The sequence below is a fragment of the Sminthopsis crassicaudata genome, chromosome 4 (genome assembly GCF_048593235.1).
Source record: "Sminthopsis crassicaudata isolate SCR6 chromosome 4, ASM4859323v1, whole genome shotgun sequence".
NCBI lineage: Eukaryota > Metazoa > Chordata > Mammalia > Dasyuromorphia > Dasyuridae > Sminthopsis > Sminthopsis crassicaudata.
The window spans coordinates 143,657,574-143,672,926 of record NC_133620.1 but is presented as its reverse complement, the minus strand read 5'-3'; the positions used below and the strand labels follow the sequence as shown (position 1 = coordinate 143,672,926).

At 39.1% G+C, this 15,353-nt stretch overlaps 1 protein-coding gene across 2 annotated transcripts in view; it reads right to left on the bottom strand.

Moving 5' to 3' along the window:
- Positions 1-8,285, bottom strand: part of LRP11 (LDL receptor related protein 11) — a 91,693-nt gene extending 83,408 nt beyond the window's left edge. Inside the window, exon 1 of one of the 2 annotated variants that reach the window (XM_074309570.1) lies at positions 6,931-8,285. In XM_074309570.1, coding sequence (XP_074165671.1) covers positions 6,931-7,642 — 712 coding nt within the window. In that variant the 5' untranslated portion in view covers positions 7,643-8,285. The remainder of the gene's footprint in view (positions 1-6,930) is intronic. The other variant, XM_074309571.1, reaches the window with a different exon arrangement.
- Positions 8,286-15,353: the final 7,068 nt, after the last annotated feature.

Below are 15,353 nucleotides of genomic sequence, written 5' to 3'. Positions count from 1 at the left end.
ATAACATTCTGATGATATTTACTGAACACCAGTAGATTATTTTTATAGGAAAATTGGGTTCTGGTTAAGATCTTTTGAATGATGGCTTGGTTTCCAGGCTAGCCCACTATCATCCATTAAAACTGTACTTGATTAGTAGTATTTGTTCAAAATTACTTGACCATCTTTTAGCATATTGTTTCTGTAGAAAGATATATTCATACTGGGCAGGCGTACTGGGAACTTATTCCTTTTTGCTTGCAAAAGCAGGTTGTGATCAAACAGGGTAGTCTCTTTGAATAGGAATAAGAGCTTTCCTTATTCTCATTCATGTGTTATCCCAATCACAGTCTGCTCTCTCTAATCCCACTTTCTGTGAATTGCAAGCTTCCCTTTGTTCACTCCCCCTTTACTAAGTTAATACTTATCCTTTCTCTGATCTTGTGTTCCTTTCACCTAGATCTCCCAGATGAAAGGGAGAAGGTGGGAATGAAGTTTCCAACTTCTTGGCCACCCATCTGTCTCAGAAATAAACATGGAAGACCATTTCCCTAGGTTTTCAAACTAGTTATTACTAGGAAAGTTAAAAAAATACAATTTGGGATTTCTTTAGTGTAGGTAATTCCTCATGAGGAAGCCTCTTTTGCCAATGCAAATGAGAGACTACTCTGCAACTTAAGAGTAGTGGACATTGACTTATTGGGTGTCTTGCTCAGATAATATGTATTTGGAGGAGATACACAACTTCTGGCAGTTGAATTCTGATCTTCCTGATTAAAGTAGCATCTCAAGATCACAGATTTGGAGTTGAAGAGTACCTTTGAAATTCTCTCCCTCTTTTGACCTACTCATTTTTACATATGAGGAGAGAGGCTCAAACTGTTTTGCTGTCTTGCCTTATGTAGATAATAAATGATGGGTGGAATTTGAACCCAGATTCTCTAATTTCAAATTCAGTGTTCTTCCCACTGTATACAAGGGTTAAAACATCAAACTAAAGAGAATGATAGAGAATTTAACAAAGTTTTAACAGCTTATGGGAGTAGCTTAATCCCAGCTTCAGTGAAAAAATATATATTATGTATACACCCTTCACTTCCATAGATCCTTCCTGTCTATTTCTGTAAAGTCAATCTCATCCTCTAAAATTTCTTATGTTCTTTATATACCCGAGGCTGGATTCCCATGGAGTTAATAGTATTCGTTTTCAGAAAAAAAAAAAGTTTTACTTGAGGTAACTACACCCCCTCACCCCTAAGAAAAAAATCCTTCCCCTTCATAATTCTCTCCTAAGAATTGAGATCCTAGACATAATAAAAAGGAGTTGGGATTCAGTTATGCATAAAGAATGGAAAGAGGTTATTTAAACCATAGAATTTCTAGATGTGTCAGTTTCTAGATCTATATCTTTGGTCTTTATCTATTAGACTTTATTTTGGAAAGTCATTTTTGATTACTTCCTTACAACCAGTCCTGGGCAATACCTCTCTAAATCTGTACATCTGCATGAGAACAGACATATTTCTGATCATTCATCCTTCAGATGTTTTGAATGAGGGCTATAGCAGGCATCAGAGATAAAGTTTAGTGCTTATAAACTGGTCTGCAGGTGCTTTGAAGATGACAGTTTAATTGGAGTTGATTTAATTGATGTAATATTCTTGAACTGGAGGTAAACAAATTATTTAGGAGGGAAGACTCAGGAAAGACAGGCAGTTTAATATGTAGTTATAATACCATGGACTAGGAACCTGAAAATTTGGATTCTAGAGCCCTTTCTGCCTCTAACTAGTGGCCTTGGTTAAGTAGTCTTAACTTTTCCAGATTTCAGGTTATTGATATGTAAAATGAGAAAATGGGATTTGGTGATCCCAAGATTCCTTGTTGCTCTAATGTTGTTTTTGTTTGTCCTTCTTAGAGGACCAAAACTTCCCAATGAAAGTGAGTTGGATTTAAATGAGGGAGGGCTGGGCAAAGTCACCAGCCTCACTTTCTCTTCCAGAGCCATCTGGGTCCAGTAGCAAGATATAGATCAGGATGACATGATTCTATACATTAAAGATAAATATGCTTATTATATGGTATTAAAAAAGAAAGAAAGAAAGGTTAGCCAGAGTAAATCTCTATCAGAAAAAGAAAAGTGACCTTTTGGTAATAGATCATCATAGTCTGGGTAGTCTAAACCTTGGGGCAATTAAGCAAAGCTGCCAAGGCAAAGAGCCTCATGGCAATTACTATGATGTCAGTCATAAAATTAGAGTAGCAGGCCATTAATGGATCATCAAACATATTCTTAAAGTTAAATGGAAGAAGCTTTATAGATTAAGAGTTTTAAGAATTAAGTCCAACACCCTCATTTTACAGATTACTGAGGGAAGAGTATTGGGAATTGAGTGGGTGAGTGGGACTCAAAACAAGCTTCCTTTAGGGGGTGGCAATGAGCTGAGCTTGAAGAAAGACAGGAATATTGTGGAGCTGAGAGAAAAAGACCATGCATTCTAGGTATGAGGTAAAGCTTATATAAAAGTGCAGAGAAAAGAAATAGAATGTCACATACAGCAATCAGACCCAGAGAGGGTTAAGTAGTGTACTTGTGGTTGCTGTGCAGAATGTAGGAGATAAGTCTCCTGGTGAAATATTTACAAAAGGAAGGAATTAGTTAAGTACCTGAAACAAGAAAGCAACCTTGAGGAAAGAAATTATAAAAATAAACAAACAGAATAAAGTGAATTGGAATATGTGCAACATAGGATGGTGGAAGAAGAAAATTAAGTACTATGACATATAGGAACATGAGGTGTGACAAGTAAAGCACAAAAGAGGATGGGAGGTGGGGGATATTATTCAAGTCATTCAATTGAATAAGCTTTTATTAAGCATTTACTAAGTGCTAGTCACTATGTTAGTCACTGAAGGCACAAATACACAAAGAAACCCTGAAATGATTTTTGCACTCGAGCTCACATTCTGTTGGGAATATGGAACAATACATGCATAGGAAATTTAATGTAAAATATATTTACAAAATAATTTCTGAGGAAAGGGTATTAGAAACTGGGTGGGTGGGTAGAACTCAAGCAGGCTTTCAGGAGGTGGAAAATGAACTGAGCTTGAAGAAATGAAGAGTTTCTGTGAAGCAGATTTGAGAAGGTCAGGCATTCCGGGCATGAGGGAAAAGCTTGTATAAAAGAGATGGAATGTTATGTACTGAGAACAGCAAGCAGGTCACTTGACTGGAACTCACAGTTCTGAAAGGAGAGTCATGTGTAAAAATCGAGGAAAGGTAAGCTGGAGCCATATGGTAAAGGGCTTTAAATGCCAAGCAGAGAAGTTTGTATTTATTTAACCCTCTTGGTAAAAATGAGTCACTGAATTTACTCGAGTCCAGGGAGTAAAGTGGTCAGAATTGTGCTATAGTAATTACAACAGGCTCCTGAGAAGGATGTTTGACAAGTTGCCCATCAATTGTACAGTTGAGAATAAGCAAACATGACTACAAGATGCAAAAATGGGCATATGATATTGGAACCATAGCTAGAACTAAGTACTCCTATCAGATCTTTGATTGAACAATTCTGAGTCAAAACTAGAAAATCAAAACCAAACAAAAACAAAGATTGTTTATAAAAAGAGTTTAAAAAGATTATTTGTAGCGAGCTGTCGTCTCTAGAAGCTGCTGGATCGCTCTCTGGGAAGAGATCTGCTGTGTCTACTCAAATCTCTCAGACAGATTCTTCTTCCTGTAACGAACCGTTGTCTCCAGGCAGTTGCTGTTAACTCTTGTCCAAAGAAGTGACTTCCCTTCCTGCAGAGAGCCCCGTCAAGCCTGATGCAATTCAGAGTCTTCCTCTTTCTCTGAGAGTCCTCTTCTTTTATTCTCCCAGAGAATGGGCGTGGGATAATGCAAGGGCTTCTGGGAAGAACCACCCCAGCCAATGAGCTTGCCCCCTCTATCAAGTCAACCTGAGTTCTCACCTTGTAATTGTCCAGAAAACCTGAATTCTCACCTTGTCACTGTCCAGACAACCTCAGTTCTCACTTAGTAATCCTAACAATTATTATTATTTAAAATTTTTATTTATTTACTTAATGTTTCCCCCCATTACATTCAAAACAATTTTTCAAACATTTGTTTTTAAGATTTTTGAGTTTAGGTTCTTCCCCTTATCCCCACTTACAATTAAGAAATCACATGTAAAGTTAAAAATGCAAAACTTTTCCACAAAAGTCAAGTTGTGAAAGAAAACATAGAACTCCTACTCTCAAGAATATAATAAAATTTTTTCTCAAGAAAAATTAAGTTAAAAAGAAATAGAGAAATAGAGAAGGTTTCAATTTAGATTCAGACACAATCTGTTCTTTCTCTAGGTATAGAGAGGATTTTTCATTATAAGTTCTTCTGAGTAATTATAGACAAAGTCATTTATAGCTGATCATTCCAGAACCTTGCTATAACTTTGTATATAGTATATTTCACTTTGTTCATGGAGGACTTTCTAGGTTTTTTTTTTTTTCCCCTTAGAGCATCCTATTTATTGTTTCCCAGAGAATAATAATATTCTATCACAAACACATACACATACCAGTTTATTATTCCCCAATTGATGGACATCCCCTCAATTTCTATTTTTTTTTGTCCTAAGAAGAGAGCTGCTATGAATATTTTTTGTACATATAGGTCATTTTCCTTTACTGTTTTTTTCAGAATCTCTTTTGGTATTCATGCCTAGTAGTGGTGTCATTAGGTCAAAGATACGCATGAGTTTGCAGCCCTTTGAGCACAGATCATATCTTTTGATTATTTATCAATTGGGGCATGGCTCTTATTATTATTATTATTTTTATAAATTTGACTCAGTTATTTCTATGCTTGAGCAATGAGGCCTTATCAGAGAAACTTGCTTTGAAAAGTTTTTTTTTTTTAACCATTATTGCTAATTGTATTTCTCCCATTTATTCTCTCTCTTCTTTCACCCTGTTTCTCCTCAAAAATATTTTGCTACTGAGCACTCCCTCCCACAATATGCCCTGTCTTTTACCACCCTTCCCCTTTCCCTTTTACCCTGCTGGAAAAGGTAGAGTATACGTGTTATTTCCTATTTGAGTCAATTCTAATGAGAATAAGGTTCACTCACTCCCCTTTTTGTCCTCCTCTTTCTCTCCATTGTAAAAGTTTTTTCTTGCCTCTTTAAAAAAAATATTAATGGACTATAAAACAAAACTAAGGAAGCCTAGAAGAGCTCACTACATTTGTTGGTTGAAATAGGACTAGATTACAGATGAGAAACACGAGAATGTCTTCAAATAGATGAAAATATTCATTAACTGTTTAGGAGAAAAAGATAAATTGAAATAGAATATGTGAAACATGATATAGAATAACATTTTTCAGAAATGAAGAAGATTCTTATTTGCAAAGAAAAGTTTTAAGTGTAGTATGTCCTTAAGTCAGATCTCTCAGTATGTCTTCCAATGAGATATCAATGTGGTACAGTGAAATAAGGGACAGCTAAATGGTTTCGTGCATAATCAGGGAGCCATCTTTCTGAGCTCAAATCTGCTCGCAGACACTTCTGGCTGTGTCACCCTGGACATGTCACTTAAGCCTATTTGCCTCAGTTTCCTCTGAAAAATAAGCTGGAATCTCTGCTAAGAAAACCCTAACTGGGATCACAGAGAATTGGGCAAGATGGAAAATCAACAAAAATAGTGTAGTGAAATTGGCACTGGGGTCTAAGAACCTCTGGGTTCTGCCTCTGGGCTTCAGTTTAAAAGAAAAGGATGGACTAGATAGCTCCTCCAATCCCTTGTTCCTACAGATCTATGATCCCTGAAATTGTCAAACTCCTCATAAGTTAAGATACATTTTAAGGTTGGTGTGAAACTCACATCAATTTCTAATCAAGCTAACAAAGTGTTTTTCTTTTCTGCCTCCATTTCCCTTCTCAATAGATCTTCTGGGTTGCCTTATGTTTTGTGATTCCAGGTCCAACAGGAAGAGAATATTATTCAACCATTCACACTTGACATCTCTGTAAAAGCACAGTTATGGGTTTGTTTCCTTCCTAACATTTTTTTTTCCTTCTGGGACCGTATCATTTATATATTTTAAGGCTTTATTCATAGCTAAACGGGGAATACTAAAGTACGCATGAAGTAAACCCACAGAATCAGCAGTAATTTTAAAGGTATTAAAAACAAAAACACCTGACCTACGATTTCTGTTACTATTATTTACTGAAGTAGTGTCCTCTCACTTCAACAAGAGAATAACAGCTGGTAAGCCATTACCAAAATGAGGTGCATATTTTTCTTCCCTGCAGGAAACAATTACAGGTGGAATCACGAGAGCCATATTTTTAAAAGGCAATGGTGATTATGAAAATCAGCTGTAATCACCAGGCAGTTCACCCACAGTTGCACTTGTGACAATCCCACCTAGGTCCTATCTAATTACCCAGTCACGATTCAGTATAAAAAGGAGATTGTGGGTGTGTTTTTAAATCTGATTCCTCTGCTTCATTTTAAAATCTAATTTCATTCTTTAAACTTCCATCAAAACCCAGGACCATCTGGTAGAGCTGATTCGCTTTTTGCTAGTTCACAAAATGAAACAGGGTCTTACTGAAACCACAGAACTGATAGGAAGTCCCCGAACTTCTCACAGAATGGCCAGCTACTAATCACTTAGGGGAGCCTAGCAGGAAAAACAAAAACAGAACTAGAAAACAGAAAACACACACACACACACATCACTCCTCCTCCCGGCTTTGATCTGAGTTGGCTGTGCATCCCACCGCCATTCAGCCTCGGCTTAGTCCGAGAGCCAGGGAGGCGAAAGGACACGACGGATAAGGAGGATGACGGAAAAGTGTCAAGCTCGAAAGTGGATGGAGGCGGGGAGGGGAAAGGGAAAGGAGAGCCCGAAACTCTTTGTAGTGGTGCTCTTACCCAGGGGTGTGGAGGAGGCTGAGAAGGCAGCCTCTGCGGTCAGGGTTGGGCTTTGCAGCGGTTTTTTCCGGGCGCCCAGAGGTGCCGCCGGCCTGCCTCTGCTGCCCCCCGGGGGCCCTCCGGGGCGGGGGGTGGTGTTGCGATGGCTCTCCGCGGCCGGGCTCAGACTGTAGCTGCTGTAGCCCCTGTGCAGGGAGAATTTGCAGACGTTGCGGCCGCGGTAGGTGCAGTTGAAGAGGTAGCAGTGCAGGTCGCCGGCGGCCTGGGGCTGAGGCAGCTCCACCACTGCCACCGTGCAGAGGGGCTCGGCGCAGCAGGCGGCCACGCACTGCTGCCAGTCCCGGACTGCGGCGGGCGCCGTCAGGAAGGTGGCCCCGGCGCCCAGCGAGTCCTTGGTGCGGATGATGGAGTCGGGCTTGACTGTGTAGCCGCCGCCGGGGCAGCCGGCTTCCGCCCCGGTACGCTGCGGCGCCGGCTCTCGGTGCTCGTCGCTGTCGTCCCGCTCCCGGACCGGCGGCTCCTGCTGCAGCTGCTTGCGGAACTCTTCCAGCAGCTCCTCCACGCCCGAGATGGACGAGCGTAGCTCGGCCAGCGGCGCTGAGCGCTGTCCGCCGGCTGCCTGGCCCAGCAGCCACACGCCGAGCAGCAACGGCAGCCCCAGCCGCTGCACCTGCCGGCCCCGCGTCCTGCTGCCGGGGGGAGCCCAGGCCATGGCTGCAGGCCCGGGGGGAGATGGAGCGCCGGGGCTGCGTGCGAAGCCTCCCAGGTCGCTCGGGCCAGAACCGAGGAGGAGCAGAGGAGATCGGAGACGAAGGAGAAGAGAAAGGAAGGCAGGGAAACGCCAGTGAAGTGCGGCTCCCCTCACTCCCCAGAGCCCCTTTTCACTCCAGCCACTCCGTCCCCGGCTCAGTGTATCCCGCCTGAAGGGCTTTTCTGCACCGCGGCCCGAGCCACCTCCCCGGCCCGTGGAGCAGCCACCCGAGGCAGCATGGCCTGGCCGGCGGCGGCGGCAGCGCTCCTCTTCGGGGGCTGTTGTTGATGTTGTGATTCCCAAACCTCTGTCTTCCTGGGCGCACACCCACGCGCCTGACGCGGCTCCGCCGGCGTTCTCCCCTCCTTCTCTGCACCTGCCCGGAGGTGGGTCTTGGCGCTGTTTGCCGCCACCAGACTCGGTATCGTGCCAGAGACGCCGAACCGCTGGCTCACCGCCCCTGGAGGCTCCGCCCTCGCTCCCCTCTCCTTTTCCCTCTATCCGCCGCCCGGGTCCACCTCGGTTCGGTTAAAGGGGGTGAAGATCGTCCCAACCCTGCTAACGGAACGTGCACGGCCTTTCGGAACCAGCAGCGTTTTCAGGTCAAGGGCAAGGGGTGGAGCGAAATCTGTGATTAAGATTCACTGAGGCTTTATTAATAATCTATGTCTCCCAGAATATGAGCTCTGCGGGGGCAGCAAGGCACGAGGAAAAGAGCACCGAATTAAAACACGAGGATCCTGGGTTCAGATTCTGACTTCGGATTACTATTTATGTGACTTTGGGCAAGCTCTTCATCGGTGAAAAGGGGAGAGGGCGGGAATAGTTATAACTCAGACTCGGAGTAAATTACAAGTGAACGGATCCTTTGGGAAATATACATAAACACACATATTTGTTTCATGTATGAGTATGTATGTGTATTGCATATGTATGACTATATTATCAGTCAGAAGTACCTGAGTTCAAATACAGCCTTAGATATTTACTAGCTGTGTGAATGACATAAAGTAGAAAAAAACAAACAAGCCCACAACGAGTTAATTAATCTTAACTTATCAGGTGACTCAGTAGATAGAGCTTTGGACCTGGAGTCAGGACAGACCTGGATTAAAACCCAGCCTCACACACACTTACTATGTGAGCCCCTAGGTAAGCCACTTAACCCTGTTTGTCTCCGTTTTGTCATCAGTAAAATGAGCTGGAGAAGGAAATGACAAACCGCTCTAGTATCTTTGCCAAAAACCAAACCAAAGCAACAAAAATCCACCCCAAATGGGGCAGTGATGAGACGGATGTGACTGAACAATAATAAATGCAACAATTAAATACTAATGTAGCCTAATGACATTTATGTACACTTTACAATGATCTCATTTAAGTTTTGGATCAACTCTGTTAGATAAAGATATATTATTCCAATTTTGCAGATGAGGAAACTGAGTGACTTCTCTTATCTAGTAAATATCAGAGACTAGATTTCCATTCAGGTCTCTCTTGTCTCCAGGTCCAATCCTCTGTCAATCATACGGTTATCTAGTAAAATAAGATTATGTTCAAACTGCTATTAATCCAAATCTCCCTATCCTGTAATAGTTGATTTGTTTCAACTTTATTACTGAATTTGAAATTTAATAGGGAAAATATACTCACTGGGTTTGGGGGGCTCTTTTGGAATCCTAATTTTGTTATCCAATATATTAGTTATCCTTCCAAGTTTTTTGTCATTCACAAGCTTGATAATCATTTTTTCTTTATCTATTGTCTATTGTACATGACAGGAGGCTCTGTGCTAAGTCACTAGCAATTTCTATTTAGATTGTTTTGCTTAATCAATGCTCTTTGATAACTGTTAAATTGCCTAGTACTCTTCCTAAAATTTCTTTCTGAAACAGACCTCTCTAAGCTGTGCATGAATCAGACAAAGTGGACTAGAGTGAATTTGATCTCTCTGGTATTATCATTGCTCAGTCTGTGGAGGATGAGGCTGGGGTCTAGCAAGGAGACCACTAAAAGTGCCCTTTTGCATATAGTGATGTCTTTGCCAATAGCCTGTTTGAAACTATCCCCAGTATTTAGTACATGCCTAGAACATTTGTTGTTGTATTGTTTCAGTTGTGCTCAATCTTTCATGACCACATATTGAAGTTTCTTGGCAAAGACACTGCAGTGGTTTGCCATTTCTTTCTTTAACTCATTTTATATATGAGGAACTGAGGCAGACAGGGTTAGGTGACTTGCCCAGGGTCACACAATCAGTAAGTGTCTGAGGAGTTTGAACTCATGAAGATGTCTTCCTGATTCCCAGACCACCCAGCTTCCCTGTCTAGTCCATAATAAGTGCCTAAACAAGTCTTTATCTCTTCTCATGTTCACTAGGTAAGCTACTCTTCAACACACTGGCTCTTAAATTCAACCCTGAATTCCTCCTGCTTTTCAATTCGTATTTCTATATTTGCTGTACTCTGGTTGGCTCTTAAGTCTCTCAAAGATAAATATAATAGCTGGGTGCCTACTTTCTGATTCTCCTGAATACTTCCAAATAGATTAGCTGTCACTTGCTTCCTTCTGCAATCACCCTAACTCATTGAAGATGAGGGAGAAAATGCTTTCAAACAAATGGGAAGGAACTGTGCTTGTTTCCCCCCCCCCCCCCCCAATCCCTGTTATATAGTTAGATCGTGATTTTGCCTGATTTTCTGAATGCCTTAAGTGGAGAAATTGCATATCTTTGTTTAACCGTCTCAGTGAAAGGTATAAAGCATCCACCAGTTCTCTATCTCTCTCTTTAGGTTGAGGGGTTTGAACGGGGAGAGACTTTGACATTATTTTTTATTGTTCCATATTTTATGACCTTTCTTTTGGGCTTCCCTTAAAACCTCCTTTTCAGAGAATTGGGTAGTGTGGAAACCATTCCCTTCCCCCCACTCTTCCAGCCCCAAATTCTTCTGTCCTCTGGTCCTGCTGAAGTCTATCCCAAAATGTGGACTTGAATTTAAAGTCTTATCCATGATAGTTCTTTTCCTCCCTTATTCCCAAATATACTGCTTCTCTGTCACCCTGCACTTAAAGCCAGAAAAACATTGGTCAGCTCTTTCCCACTTTTTGACCTGTGATCCCCAGACTCCTAAGGGTCTGTGAATAGATTTCCTAGGGGGAGGGTGCTTATGAACTTGGATGGGAAATTTTTACATTTATCTTTATTAACCTCTAATTAAAATTTAGCATTTCCTCCAATTATTTAAAAACTTTATTCTGAGAAATGTAACATATAAATATTTAAGAGTGAAGGTCTTAGATTCCAGTGAAAATTTATTACTCTCTGTTTAATTTTATCCAATCTATTCATGGCTCTTCAAAGATGGTTGGGGTTTGCACCAGATTATATAATTTGCCACAAAACTTGCAACCCTTAGCAACTTTAGGTCATCTGGTTCTTGACTTATTGTGTGGAAGAGTTGACCTTCTGGGAGAAGTTAAGTATGTTCTCATTTCTCTATGTCAGGCAAAGATGAAGACCCAGTAGATGACAGTGAAACAGAATGTACATTTTCTTGTTTGATTATATGAGGACATTCATGTGGATTGAATTCAATTTAGATTAACTAATTATGAAGTTTTCTTTTTGTTCCTTGAAATTCCTACCTAACCTTAAACAGGATTTCATCCTAAGATTAGCTTCTCAGCAAAACTATACATTCTTTTTATTTTTTTTAATAATAGCCTTTTATTTTCAAAATACATGCAAAGATAGTTTTTAACATTAATTATTGCAAAACCTTGTGTTCCAAGTTTTTCCCTCCTTTTCTTCCACCTCCTCCCCTAAAGAAAAAATAATCCAACATATGTTAAACATGTGCAATTCTTCAATACATATTTCCACATTTATCATGCTACACAAGAAAAATCAGATCAAAAAGAAAAAAATGATAAAATAAATGATAAAATCATTTAAATTTTAAAAATTAATTTTATAATTATAATTTTTTGACAGTACATATGCATGGGTAATTTTTTTTTACAACATTATCCCTTGTATTCACTTCTTTTCCAAATTAGAGCAGACATTCTTAATTTGAGGTCCATGAATTTATTTTTTAAAATAAAATGTTTTGACAGCTATAGTCCGATGTCATTGTTTCATGATCCATTTAACTTATGCATCTGAGTGCATAGCCATCATCACATTGCCAAAGAGGTCTGAGACACAAAAATGAAGAACATTTGAAGATAAGAGTTTTTGAGTTTTGTCTATCCCTAGTATCTTGCGTATCATAGGCATTTCATGGGTTTTAAATTTTTTAAAATTTGAATCAGATGGCTGGCATTTATATGGAGTAGTGTTACATAAGGATTGTCTAAACAAAAGGTAATGAGGGCCTGATGAAGGGTGGAGGAAGTAAGAGGGAAAAAAATTGAATAGATATGAGAGATGTGAAGATATAAGTAAAAACAAAACAAAACAAAAAACCTTGCAAATGACTGAATGTAGGGAGGGAAGGAGAGAGGAAAAAAAAGAGTTAAAGATGACTCTAAGGTTTCTACTTTGGGTGACCAGGTCAAAGGTGCTAAAAATGAATAGAAATAGGGAATTTGTGAAGGACCAATGTTTTAGGGGATGATATGCTAAATTCCATTTCAGATATACTGAGTTTGAGGTATTGGTGAGTTATCTAATTTGAAATACTGAGCAGCCAGTTAAAGCAGATCTGAGGATAGATATTTGGACTGGATGATAGACTTGGAAGCTATTTGCATAGAAGTGGTAATTTTAACTATCAGAGTGGATAGAATTATCAAGGGAACAAATGGCTGTATCCCACACATTTTGGTATGATGTCTCATTATTGTCATTTTCTTGGGTGAAGTTATTAATTATGTCTATGATTTGCTGTTTTACCCAATCATTCTTTAGTATAAGATTATTTAGTTTCCAATTATTTTTTGGTCTATTTTCCCCTGGCTTTTTATTAAATGTTATTTTGATTGCATTATGGTCTGAAAAGGATGCATTTACTATTTCTGCCTTACTGCATTTGATTTTGAGGTTTTTATGCCCTAGTATATGATCAATTTTTGTATAGGTTCCATGAACTGCTGAGAAGAAAGTATATTCCTTTCTGTCTCCATTTAGCTTTCGCCAAAGATCTATTATATCAAACTTTTCTAGTATTCTATTTACCTCTTTGACTTCTTTCTTATTTATTTTGTGGTTTGATTTATCTAATTCTGATAGTGCAAGGTTGAGATCTCCCGCTATTATAGTTTTGCTATCTATTTCCTCTTGCAGCTCTCTTAATTTCTCTTTTAAGAATTTAGATGCTGCACCACTTGGTGCATACATGTTTAATATTGATACTGCTTCACTATTGATGCTTCCCTTTAGCAGGATATAATGCCCTTCCTATCTCTTTTAATTAGATCAATTTTCGTTTTTGCTTGATCTGAGATGAGGATGGCTACTCCTGCTTTTTTGGTTTTGCCTGAAGCATAATAGATTCTGCTCCACCCTTTTACTTTTAGTTTGAATGTCTCATCCTGTTTCAGGTGTGTTTCCTGTAAACAACATATAGTAGGATTCTGACTTTTAATCCAGTCTGCTAACTGCTTTCAAGGGAACAAATGTAAATAGAGATGAAACAGAAAGAAGACAACATGGCTAAATTGTTCTTATTTTTTGATCTAGCTATAATCATTCCTGGGGATAAATATTTCAAAGTGAGAACAAAGACAATCTGCTGTAGTAAAAAGAATTGTCCACTGGCTCATTATGCTTCAGTAATATGAATGTCTCCTAAGATTTTCTTTCCTTTTCAGATATATTGAGTTTGAGATTGGTCGACATGTTCAGCAGCTAATCAGAGATGGAAAAGTAGAGATATTTGAAGCAGAAGTATTTTCTTAATTAAGAGTTTGTCTTCTTATTCTAGTGATATTGATTTTTTAATGTAAAAGCAAATTATATTTATGTAATAACTTTGACATTATTATCTTTTAAAAATAGAGTCAGTCTAATCATGAACAAGCTACAATAGTTTACAATTGTTTTTAAGCCTTCCCTTATTTTTATAAAGTGTTTTGTAGCTGTATTTACTCCAAACCAGCAGAGCAATTAAATGTTTCACAAATGTTTGTTAAGTGAATGAATTCTCTTGAAGCAACACAAGAATTTCTTTGCTGATAGCTATTGAGTGCCTGAATCAAGAGGAGAGATTTGTGGCTGAGGTGCCAAAGCAGACTTCCTTTCTTGTACTGCTTCAAAATCAGCAGGAAGCATTTTCATTGTGGTGGGAATGAGACGACTACCAAATTGTGGCTGAGAACTTCCAGTCAGACCTGACTCCTGGTCCTACCCCAAATCACAGAACTTCAGAGTTGGAAGAGATCTCAGAGATCATCAAGTCCAAATTGCAGGCAAATTAGGAATCCCCTCTTTAGCATACCCGATGAATACTCATCTAGCAATGATTTCCAAGAATGGGGAACTTTTTTCTAAAGAGCTTTATCTCATCTAAGATTCAACTTTTTAAAAAAAATTTATTTATTTATAATTTTTTGACAGTATATATGCATGAGTAATTTTTTTAAAAAACATTATCCCTTGTATTCATTTTTCCAAATTATCTCCCCCTCCCTCCACTCCCTCCCCCCATGACAGGCAATCCCATACATTTTACCTATGTTACAATATAACCTAGATACAATATATGTGTGTAAATCCAATTTTCTTGTTGCACATTAAGTATTAGATTCCGAAGGTATAAGTAACCTGGGTAGATAGACAGTAGTGCTAACAGTTTACATTCAATTCCCAGTGTTCCTTCTCTGGGTGTAGTTGTCTCTGTCCATCATTGATCAACAGGAAGTGAGCTAGATCTTCTTTATGTTGAAGATATTCACTTTACAAATCAGAATACATAAGATTCAACATTTTAAAAAATGAACCAGTCATCTATTCAGCCTACATTCCTATACTTTTTCATGAGTTTCCCTTTCATTTTGGGTTGAACCCTCAGAGTTTCTCTTTGAATGTTCTTATTTCTTTCTTCTTATTTTACAGAACAAATTAATTACCAAGCATTGTCATTTCTATCTATGCAATATTTCTTGAGTCCATCTCTACCTTTTGACTTTCTCTGGCCATTCCAACCCAATTTCTTACTGCTTTACCCTAGACTATTATAAAAACTCTCCAAATTGGTTTCTTTAATGTTAAACCAACTTCCATTATCTTCAGGCTAATCTTCTTTCTGTATATCCTTCATATCATTGCTTGAGAATTCTTTTTAATTGATAGTTATCACATATTTTTTATTGTCTTTCAGATAAAGTAAAAACTTTAGGTTCTGACATCCAGGGTCCTCTATGGATTTGACTTTAACTCCACTTTCTAAGTTTATCTCATGCTACTCTACCTTTTTACTCTGAATTTAAGCAAACTGGTCTATACTGTTTCAATCCTGTTCTAATCTGCCCTCTCCCATCTTCATTGAGAGCTACTAATTAGATGGCACAGAAGATAGAACACTAAGCTTGGAATCAGGAGTCCTGAGTTTAAATCTGAGTGTCTGCTAAGCTAGTAGCTGTGTGAACCAGAGCAACTCACTTAACCTCTATCTTCCTCATTTATAAAATGGGGGTAATAACAGCATCTGTATTCCAGGATTGTTAA